Source organism: Buteo buteo, chromosome 2, assembly GCF_964188355.1.
Source record: "Buteo buteo chromosome 2, bButBut1.hap1.1, whole genome shotgun sequence".
NCBI classification, from domain to species: Eukaryota; Metazoa; Chordata; class Aves; order Accipitriformes; family Accipitridae; genus Buteo; species Buteo buteo.
In genome coordinates this window covers 61,481,996-61,493,305 of record NC_134172.1, presented here as the reverse complement: position 1 = coordinate 61,493,305, position 11,310 = coordinate 61,481,996, and the positions used below count along the sequence as shown (strand labels likewise).

The following is an 11,310-nucleotide window of genomic DNA, read 5'->3' as shown; positions in this document are numbered from 1 at the left end:
CTACCTATTACTAGTCTGACCTGTAACTGAGGTTATGCTGTTTTCCCTCAGTGAGGAGTATTGAGGTTTCCCTACCCAGGTGATCCCTATCTATTATTTTTAATAGCACTTGCTTACTTGTTAAAGAGCTACTGTAATTATAGCCTTTACCCCAAGCTGTTAGGGGAAAGGATCCACTTTAACTCTGTGATGTTATTTCCTCTCTACCCTAAACACTGCAAGAAAATAAAGAGTATGAATTCTTATTTGGCTTTTGTGCTGCACAACACCTCTGTTGCATCAGAACCTCAAAGAATAAACAAGGGAGGGAATTACTTCAAGCATGGAGCTATTTAATACTCGAAAATGTAGGACTGTTGCTGTTGGATATCTAATACAGGAACATGCTACTCTTAGAGGGGGATAGACTTTATTCTGATGGCAGAATGAGTGGTAGAATCTCTTCAACTTGAGGACTATGAGTGAGTTATAACTGAGAATTACTCTTAGGTAAGGATTGACTTCTTTTTCCCTGAACTTGAGTGTAGCTTTGGGATTGAATACTAAGCCAATTCTGCTGACAGACTTAACTGTTTCTTTTGCTGCTTATCTGATAAAGGAATATTCATGACCTCACAGTTAGATGTCACTCTTATTTTTGGCAATGGCTAATATTTCACAGGTACTCCCAAGATCATGCTAGCCATCCTTTCACAGGTCTTGCACTAGTCTGTGCTTTCTATGCAGTTGTAGAAGCAATTTAGGGCCTGGTGATGCTAGCTCCCAAGATGTGAGGGAGTAGCAGTAGGAGTGTTTAGACAGCTCTTTGTCAGAAAACAAATTCTATTTTAAACTAATTGCTTAAAGTCTTGTAGTGTACCCATGCTATGTGTCCACACCAATGCTTAAAGTAGTATGCATGAATGTTCTAGTGTTCCAGAAATACTTCTTGGATGATGTTATATGAGGTGTACTCTACTCTAACAGTACTAGTGCTGTGACCTTAAAACTAAATCTTCTGCTTGGCTTTTTCTTCACTCGGCAGCGTGGATGATATGTGGACTACATCTTAAGTCAACTGGCTTAACACTATATTTAATGTTCCAGTAGGTAAAATGGCCATGCTTCAGAAAGGTTGTGAAGTACAAATTGCATTTTAAAGGCTGTGAATTAAAGTCCAGGCTCTTTTTATTTGGCCAGGTAACTAGCCAAGTGATATTTGAGATTTAGTTTTACAGATGCACATATATGTCAACTTTTGTTACCACTGAAGCTAGATTGCCCAGTGATTAACTGCAGTGCTGGTGGTACTGTGAACTGGTAACTGTAGTAGTACTGCATTGCCTTTGAAGTTTTCACATGCTTTCTGCAGCATCTACTGAAGGGCAGCTGAAGAATATCTTTGCTGCTTGGCACACCAGTAACAAACCTTGGAGGCCTCTGTGACTGCCATACTTGGAGCTTTGTTTGGATAGACTAACTGTCTGTGACTCAGAATTACTAAGTCATTATTTGTATCTAACTTCAACTTCTGTTGCAAAGTGGGTGTGGTGTAATCACTGATGTGGAGGCAGGGGGTTATGTTGGCTTGCCAGGTTTTAATGCTGTATTTTAATTCTCAATTTGGTAGCACCTGGATGGCATAAAGCTTTCCCTTTTACAATGTCCTGTTTTCTGCCTTATGTTGGAAAAGATTAATTACAAGTCTTTCTTTTAAAATCAAACAATGGAAAACAGGAGCCAATGGGAGGGGGGGAACCAAACCAAACCACCCACTCATTGCATGCTAACTGTCGGCATACCAAGGAAAAGCAAATGCACTCTTTAAAATAAAGAGTCCTCATTCTCCTGACTGACTCACTGCCACCAGCCATCTCGGTCAACAGGACTACAAACCCCAAGTAATTTCATGGCCAAAGAAATAAGACAGATGTCAGTATTTTTGCTGAAATAATCTTTCTGACAAGAATGGTTCAGAGTATTATGATAATCTGATCTGGGAGCTGGAGACCTGTGAAGCTGTATTGCTTATAAGGTATGTTGTAGCTACATTTCACACTTAGATTCATGGGACTACACGGTTATGCTATTACTACCACTCAGGCTTCAACAGAACTTTCAAATGGAAATATACATGTTTACAAAAAAGGCAAGGATCACTTGAAAGAAAAAATTTGGTTGTTCAAACAAAAACATTAAATAGTCCAATGGTTAAGATTTAAAACATAAGGCTAATCATTCTTTCAAGACTAGAGCTTCCTATCCTGCTTTCTGGATTTACTCCTACATAGAATCATTTTCCATTAATATAAATGGTTGTTGGTATTTATCTCTAGTCTACATATTTCTAAAAGACCTACAGTCTCTTAAATGCCAGCTTTGGTGCTGTTTAAAATGCTAAATGATGAAATGAATCATGTTTCTCAGCACCCTAGTGCTGGCTGCCAGTCAGCATTACTAGAAATCTTACTCTATTGAAACCATCAGCTTTAATTTTGAAACTGGCTCTACTTTTCTGAGTTTCAGTAAAGACCTACTAAAATCTTTATGTATGGGATATGATAGAGACTTATAAAACTGGGAATGATATGGGGAAAATTAATATGAATCAGTTGTTCACATGCCTTCCAGTACAAGAACTAGGGTTCATGAAATGAAACTAGTAGGGAGCAGTGTGAAAGCAAATTATGTTTCTTCACCAATTAATTATTAATCTGTAGAGTTCCTTGCCAAAGGAAATTGCAAAGTTTACAATAAGTAACTGGATGTAAAAGAAAAAAAATATATCCAAGGCTACTAAACACTAAGATATAACCTATGATTCAAAGTACCTGCACTACAAGCAGTAGGGTCTGAGACAACATTTCAGTGAAATAACAGAAATAATGCCACTAGAGTTTGCATTGCTTTGTTGTGTAGGCATCTGCTATTGACCATGAGTAGAAACAGATACTGGTATAAACAGACCTTTAGTCTGGCACAGAACAGTGATTTGGTATCTCAAATGTTTAAATTGCATTTGATACAAGTTAGAAATGGTCTTTTATGGTATTTTTCTGGATTGTTTAAATAGTAAACCCTGGTAGGTAAAATGGGAAGGACCCATTAACAAGGAATGGGATGACAGACTAAGGAAAAACTGAATTTGTTTTTATTAAACTAAACTTCAGAAGAATCTGGAATGAGTAAAGCTGAAGTAACTGAAGAGATCTTTAGGTTAGCTCTGCTCTAGACAAACTTGAGTAAGAATTCTCTTGGAATGCATCAGGTGAACAGTAGCTGTGGCTTTCAGCATCTGTCCAACAATTACTAGTGCTATAAACACATGGATTTTCTCAGCAGCAAATGTGGCAATGCAGAGAACCAGTCCATTACAAATCTCTTTGTGCTATTTCAGATGTTAAATCTTTTTCTGGTGGAAGAGCCAGGAGCTTTGAATTTGTCAATGATGATGCTGATACAGGGAACTATCAGGAGCCACCAGTAAATCACAGGGAGATTTACTAAATAATACTGGAGGATAAAACACAACTCCCCATTCAAGCTCTGGGAATAAGATAAAGGATCTTTTTGTAAGTAGGCCTTGACTACCTTGTTTTTCCCCAGAATGTATTGTGAATGACTGGCAAGGAATGGTGTGTCATTTTTACTAAATGACTCTTAGACATGTAGGAGGGAGAAACACATTTTAATGTATACTTTCCCCTGTCCTCTTTTTCCAAAGCTCTCAGGAGAAAAAAAAAAAAAGCATTTTAGTCTATGGTTCCTTGATTTCACTGTTAATGTTCACTCTACTAATGTTAAAGCTTTATCATGCTTTTTTTTTTTTCCAATATAAGCATAAACACAGAGACTAAGTTCTATATAAGTCCTTCCTACTCCTTTCAAAGCAGACCTATTTTTCTTTCTCCTTTTGCAAAGTACCAGTATGTATCATCTAGGTCCTCAAATCACAGCTTTGTACCACTGTACCTTGACGTTTCAAAAAGAGATGTTTACTCTAATGCAGTTTATAGCTACCTCAATCTTTCTAGTCGAGTCTGCAAGATTATTTAAAAGAAAAGTGTGGTCAGTCCACAAGGTCAATTAAGTACACAAAACTTTCCGTTCTTCCTGCTTACAAGTTCTTTACTACTGTTCTGTGGCTTATGCGCATATAGTTGAAAACCATTTTGAAAGCCTTATACATTTATATTCTTGTGGGATGGTTCATAAAATATTATTACATAGAATCTAGTAAACATAAAAAATAAGTTGGAATTTATTTCCCCAAGCCTTTTTAAAAGGAAAAAAAACTCCAATGTATCAAAACAACTGATACTGAAGTATATGTAGAAATTAATCTTTTTCCATTTCTAACATGAAAAACCCCTTTTTAAATAACTAAAACCACTACCTCTTTACAGTAAAGTTGAACATCTAACATCGTTACAGTTGGCTCCCACTCCTATGGTTTGGTGTTACAGAACTGTGCACATTAACAGTGATGATGTTGAGATTTTGCTACACAAAAAACCCCAAGTCTTGCTGACACTGCAATTTTGTCTTAAAGTAAATCCCCTTGATTAACTCTTTCCCCGTTCAACAGCGCTCTTTATTTCCCTAGCTGCCAGTACAGGATAAGTACACTGAACTTCAGCACATAGGCAGTATGCAGAGAACAAAAAATACAGTACAACCTGCTTATAATAAAAGCACTGTAAGTGAACTCTCAGTGCTCTGCATGGTGCAAACAGCAGTCCCATTACAATGAGGCTTTGTATATAATAAAATAACTTCACGGAGAAAAGACACTTCATAGACAGTCTACTAATTCTGCAGATTTGTTGGCAATACCTTGGTAGTCACTGCTTCCTGCTCATACTCACAGGCAGCAATGCAGAAGCCTGATTTGACTAAGACAGACGACCTTTAGCACAGGTTTTACAGCATAAAGAATATGGTTGATTGAGTATTGTTTAATGCAGCTCTCTTCTTTCTGGCTGCAGCACTGCAGAGGGGCAGAAGATGGACATCCAGTGTAGGATGCTGTGTGTAACCATTTGTATGTTCTGAGTTTTTAATAAAGCCCTTTCTGGTGGTTTCTTCCTCATTCTTTGGATCTTTCCTTGCAGTTCGCAAGTAGGGGTCAAGGAACATACAGCAGCTGACTGCTGTCAGATTCTGACTTCTCGTTAGATTTAGATGATTTACGCTTTCTCTTTTTCTTCTTCTTCTTTTCTTTTTTTTTCTTTTCCTTCTTTCTCTTTTTTTTCTTGTGTTTATCTCTACATTCTGAGGAAGTGGAGCTGCTGCCACCTTCATCCTCATCACTGTCATCACTGCTATCATCATCATCTTCTGAGGTAGAGTCCTCCAGGAGCTGCTTCAGTTGCTGTATCCTGAGTTTAAAACATGTGAATGAGAATCTTTTCTAGCTCTCTATGTGTAATAATTTATTCTGGCTTTGATCTGCTTCCTTCCTATCTTGAAAAATGGAAGCTGCATGGAAAGGGCAGGGGAATACTTCCTCTTTTGCTGAATTACACACCCATTACAATTTTCACAGACTGATAAAAGTAACCTCTTTTGAGACAAGCAGATGTTCTGTTTTCAGGGACTTTCCATCCCACGGGATATCAAAGGCAGACTAGCTTATTGGCCAATATTTATGTGTGCAAAACAATGAGGCAACAGCTATCAGCAGGCCACCATAAGTTCTATGCTTATCCATACACAGATACATATTGGGATTATGATTTTTTGATATTCATTGCCCTGCTGATCCATAGATGATGTCAGTGAAGCTGATGGAGTACACTCCACTTTAGATGCAGAGGTATTTTTGACAGGCACTTTTCCTTTGAACTTTCATGGATTACTGGCAAATGGGGACAAACTATTTGCTTATTTTATTGTTGTCTTCAGTACCTGCTCCAAGGATTTGTTTGTTGTAGTTTTTTTTTTAAAAAAAAAAAAAGCAACACACCCACAGCAGCAGTACTAGTCTATGGGCTACCTATAGTTTGTTCAGTTACCTCACTGATGCAGTTCAAGTAAGAAAGCATTAAAAACTCTGCTGCTTTATATATTGAATATCAACCTTACATGAGGAACACCATCAGGTGCCCAGAACTAGCTTTCTAAAGCCACCCTTTTGTGTCTACTGAAGGTACTCTGATGCACTGAATTTTTGAAAACACCTTAGTGAAGTCAGTGAAATTAAAAAAAAAAAAAAAATCAAACTTTTTTTAGGCCTAAACCAAAACGAAACCCAAGTACCTGAATATTATTGTGTAACTGAATATGACTCCTCTTTAAACTTTGTTTTGGGAAAAAATATAGAAGCAAATAGAATTAAAGAGGTAGGAAGTATTACTGAGTGATTACTGAGAAAGTAGAAATGCATTAGTCTCTGCCAACATAAAGAAACTGTCACTAAAAAAATGTTCTGAGATAAGGGTAAGCTTCTATCAAAATTTCACCTATACATTAGTATCATGTTATCAAAAGAAAACCAAATTGAAAATGCAGTTTCCTACAGAGACACACTTACCTCATTTCTTTCTCATGACGTTTATTTTCCCTTATTATATCATACATTGGATCTTCATGTGCCTTTAAAGTGGAAAACAGAAAATCCAGTGTTGGTAAATAAAAGTATTTCTCACTGACTGTTTTATTTCCTAAAAAAATAAACCAAAGCAACACAATGCAAGAGGCTTTTATCAAAAGATGAAATACACTTAGCAAGCTCTTGATTCACAAATATGCTCTCAGACTTAATATTGTTAATCTGAACTGTTTTTCTTACTTTAGCAAAAGCTTATCTAGTTACATCACCAATGAAGGGGACTCTCCTTAGGTATAAACTACCTCTTGCCCTCTCCAATCACAGTTAACTAAGAGAACCCCATACAAATACTACAAGAATAGCTAGACAGAGGTGGAATATTGAAGTTCAAAGTAATGAGCTGTGCCCTTACAGCATATTTTAAAAACTTGGATACAAACACACAGGAATAAAGGAGCAAGCAATATAAGACAAATGGATAATAAAGTTGGAGTTGTCCTAGCATGCTATGTGCTACCATTATTGGTTCTTAAATTCGTTATTTTAAAATTAAACAGGCATTGCAGCAAAAGATAGTTGTGAAGGAAGATAGCAAATAAACTTTGCAGACATTTAAGGTGAGCTTATGCCATGCAAGAATGTGGCAAAAAGATGGGGTGATCATTTCTGTTGGAAGATTAAGCAAACAAGTTCAACAGAGAGGAGATATCAGATGCAGACCAGAGGTGGGAGTTAAAATTTCAGTAGCAAATAAAGGTGTTGGGAATGCACCATGAAGGGCGTTGGATGTACAGCAAGAGTTTGATGCAACAGAGAAGAAGCCTGAGGAAAAATGAAGAATATCTGGTCATGGGAGAGGGCTAAAAATACTCTTTGCAGTAGCATACAATCGGTACGAGTCCAGTATCTGGACAGAATGAGCCCAGATTACATTTTTCAAGGATAGAAATAAGGACATACGACACAAAGTGATGACAGCTTGAAATATAGGTTAACAATGCAGAGCAACAGGAACAGTTAAAGAGGTCACACAGAAAGAATCTGCAGAACCGAGATGTAGCCTCATGTAGCAAGAGATCAGACTTGTAGACTACTGGATTACAGACCTAGACAACAGGCTTCATGATGTGATTGTTCACAGTAAAAGTGGAAGGCCTGAAGCAGCTGCAATATGGGCAGCTCAAGCTTGGCTAAACAATTTTTATTACGTTGACATTTTAATCACAAAAACTGAATGTAATGGTTGAAAGAGGTTCTTGAAGATTTCCAATTTAAATGTAAAAATTACTAATTTTCCTCTTGAAGAGCAGATTTTCTGCAAAGTAGTCAAACATCCAACCACATCTGTAGCTATTTTTCTTTATTAGAAGATTTTTGGCATCTATATTATAGTACAGACAGAGGAAAAGTCCTTAATAAAGCATCATCTAACAGGCTTCTCTTCACTTGCAAGATTATGCATCATCAGTATTAAAAAATACAAGCAATAATACTACAGTATTTGTACTTACTACTCTAAATTGTTCCAATTTCTGATTGCCTTTAATAAAGAATGGGCATTCTTTATCTCCTGTTCTGTGTCCATAACGTTTACACCTCCAACCTTTAAAAAGAGAAGCAGCAGTGAATTCCACCTCTGAGCCAGATCAGAAGAAGAAAAGAAAAAGAAAAAAACCCCATATTTATGCAAAGTATTTTTGATTTGTTGGAACAAACAGAGAGATACAAATATTATGTTGATAAATGTAACATCCATAAAATGCAAGGCTATTACAGCCTTCAAGATACCAGTTGCTTTTGTATCAATGTGATGCCAATCTACGTGGACCTTGTCATCTGTCCACCAGATATTCTGCCCTCCCCCAGAGTATACGGATGGCTATATGAAGGTCCAATGACATCTGGAATATTTTCAGCCTTACACTGCATGACTTTGACTTCTTTTCCCAAAGGCATCCAAAGCCCTTTTGTTGGGGCATGTGCCAGGAATTCTCGTGCACTTTCATTGCCTGGTACATCAGGTATGCAGTCTTCTGGTTTTATTTCATTCTCCTATAGAAAAAGACAAGGACAATAAAATCACTTTTTTTTTTAACTTTGTAAAAATTAATACTCCAAGTGTGCAGGCCTTCACTTAATATGGAACCTATTTCCCCTATAACATTTCTTCTTCTTGTAACACATAAAGGATCCAAAACACCTGACTCTTTTAACAGCATTAAGTACTTTTCTTCTTCCCTCACCCTTGAATTTTCCAGTCTGAATTTTATTGCCATATTAATTCCATTCCTTCCTGTGTATTTTAGTAATTTATTTAAATAAATAATATAAATGAAAACTTAACAGATAAGGAGAGACTTCTTTTTCCTCTTCCTGCTAACAAGACATAACGATTTAAAACAGCCTTTACAACACAGAGCAGTATTTTTTAGGTTAAAAGCACTAGATTATGCCTTAGGTATATAAATTTGGCAAAAGCAATGATCATTATTAAAGTATTTTTACACAAATATTTGAGCATAGGCAATGGAAAAGAATCCTGAAAAGATGCCATTCAAACTGAAAAACTGCTTCACCATAAATGACTCCCTTCTATCTGCACTATTAAATACTGCATTAAGTGTGCGTGCTAAGAGGTGATGAAAGAACTGGTATCATCCTATCCAATTCTGGGCATTTCACTCTGGATTCACCAAGTCAAAGAGGCTGGTCTGTAACTGAGGAGCTCTGAGCTTTCCCCTGGAAGCATCTAATTTTCTCTGCAACTTATATAGGTAACGTAGACACTTAAGATTAAAAGACAGGTTGTGTGAAAATCCCTTGTAATGCTAAAAATTTACTGCAATATATCTACCAACCTTAATTAGCCCTGGGGGAGGTTTCTCATAGCTGAAAAGCAATAGAAATATTGTTACTCTGCAGCTGAGCGCAGACAAATAGATTGAGAAAATACAGTATTTCAATGATATAGAGTTAAAACCTTCACATTTTCCCTTAAATTTTACTTTATCAATAATCACCAAGAACTATAGCAAAACACGGATACCTGGATGCAAGCAGGCTGAGACAGTGTCTGTCATAACACCACACACATCTCTTGCAAACACCCTTCAGATTCATATTCTTGTGGGGGAACAACTACTTTCTTTGCACTGCTTTACAGGGATGTGTGGTACATCCAATTCAGCTTCAGTTACCATAAATGCATAATTCTCTCCTCTTTCTGTAGCACCCCTCCCCAAGATCTCACTGATCCAAATTTATGATTCAGCAGTGCTGGAGTAAAGAGACATACTTGGCTGAAAATGTCAAGTCAGAGAGTTCCTTACATCTAGCTTTGCCAGCCAAACCTAGTATATAATAATAATTTCATCTTCTTCTCTGTATTAAACCTAAAGACAGAACCTTACGGACCAAAGTACCATGTCTCCTGCAGCATTGCTCTGCAGTTAATAGTACATATAAAATTTATTAAAATCCAAATAGCAAGCAGATGCTACATTGAGCACAGCAACTGAGAAAGTGCATATGCTTAGGAGTTACATGCCAACGCACTATGAACAGATATTTATAACAATAACTTTGAGTGCTGTTTAGTGCATTTCATAACAAACAGAATTTTACTTCCACTTGGAAAGGAAAAAAAAATCATGTTCTTGTGAACCTTCTGATCTTTTTATTCTATTAAACCTCTTCCAATGAAATAGCGTAAACCTTTTACAGCACCACGGGCTACTGATGAAGTCATCAGGCAGATCTCAAACCTTTTCTATTTTTTTTTTTTTAATCCATCCTAGTGGAAACCGGCTGAACAACCTCTGCTTCTACGCTGCAACCTACCAGACTTCTAGGAACCTGGAAGAGACCCATTCCCCCGCCCGCCCCCAAATCCTTATGAAGCCCCCCAAGCAGTTTAAAGAGTGGCCCCGGAGCCCTGCCGGGATGCTGCTGTACCGCCTTAGCGGCTTTCGGGTCGCCGGAGCCACCGGGGAGGCTGGCTGCTCTCGGAGAGAGGCAGCAGCTTCGCGACTGAAACACAGACCTGCTTCTCTATAAGCACGGGCCCTGTTTTTAAAAGCTGACGGAGCTGGAGCAGCAGCTGCGAGAAGGGAACGGGCCCCTGCTTTCCGCGGGGCCGGAGGGGGAACAAAAAAACAACCAACAACACCCCCCCACTCCCAAAACCCCAACCCTGCACTGGGAACGAGCCCCAGATGCCGCCGGGGGGGGGGGGGCGGCTCGGAGCGGAGCCGGGGACTGCGCGCCCTCCGGCCCCCCGGGCAGCCTCCCCTCCTCCGCTCCTTACAAGGACTCCAGATGCTGGAGTTTTTGGAGCTGCTGCGCCTCCTGCCTCTTCCGTTTCCTCTCATGCCGGTCCTGGGTCCTGCCACCGCTCGCCGCCGGCTCCAGATGGCTCTTGGGCCGCGCCTGGCTGCCCCTCGCCGCTCCCTCCTCCGCCCCCTCCTCCTCCGCCCCCTCCTCCTCCTCCTCCTCCTCCTGCTGTCCCCTTCGCGCGCTGTGGGACATCGGGGCGGCGGCCAGAGCCGCGGCGGACGGCGAGGCAGCGGAGGCGCTGACGCCGCCCGCCCCTTCCCCTCCCCTCGCCTCCCCTGCCCGCTGCGCATTTCGGTTTCACTTCCCCTCCCGGGCGGGGCGCGCCCGGCCAAGCGCGGCCTTCCTCCGGCGCCGGCGGTGCGGCTCGGCCTGACAGCGCCCCCTCCGCCACGGCCGGCCGCGCCGCAGCCTCCCTTCCTGCCACCCCTCCGCGGGCCCGGTTG

General features: G+C 39.7%; 1 protein-coding gene across 1 annotated transcript; it reads right to left on the bottom strand.

Moving 5' to 3' along the window:
• Positions 1-2,955: 2,955 nt before the first annotated feature.
• On the bottom strand, positions 2,956-11,074 carry RP9 (RP9 pre-mRNA splicing factor). The gene is made up of 6 exons (XM_075057162.1): positions 10,839-11,074; positions 9,391-9,421; positions 8,455-8,584; positions 8,044-8,135; positions 6,515-6,576; positions 2,956-5,360 (listed from the first exon to the last, which is right to left on the bottom strand). Exons 1-6 carry the CDS (start codon positions 11,057-11,059, stop codon positions 5,108-5,110), a joined length of 789 nt encoding a protein of 262 aa, XP_074913263.1. The 5' UTR covers positions 11,060-11,074; the 3' UTR covers positions 2,956-5,107.
• Positions 11,075-11,310: the final 236 nt, after the last annotated feature.

Coding starts and splice junctions, on each gene's coding strand:
- RP9 (XM_075057162.1), bottom strand. CDS start 11,059: ATGTCCCACAGCGCGCGAAGGGGACAGCAGGAGGAGGAGGAGGAGGAG. Junction 9,422..10,838: donor CTCCAGCATCTGGAGTCCTT/GTAAGGAGCGGA, acceptor ATTGCTTTTCAG/CTATGAGAAACCTCCCCCAG. Junction 6,577..8,043: donor AATTGGAACAATTTAGAGTA/GTAAGTACAAAT, acceptor TCCACTTTAAAG/GCACATGAAGATCCAATGTA.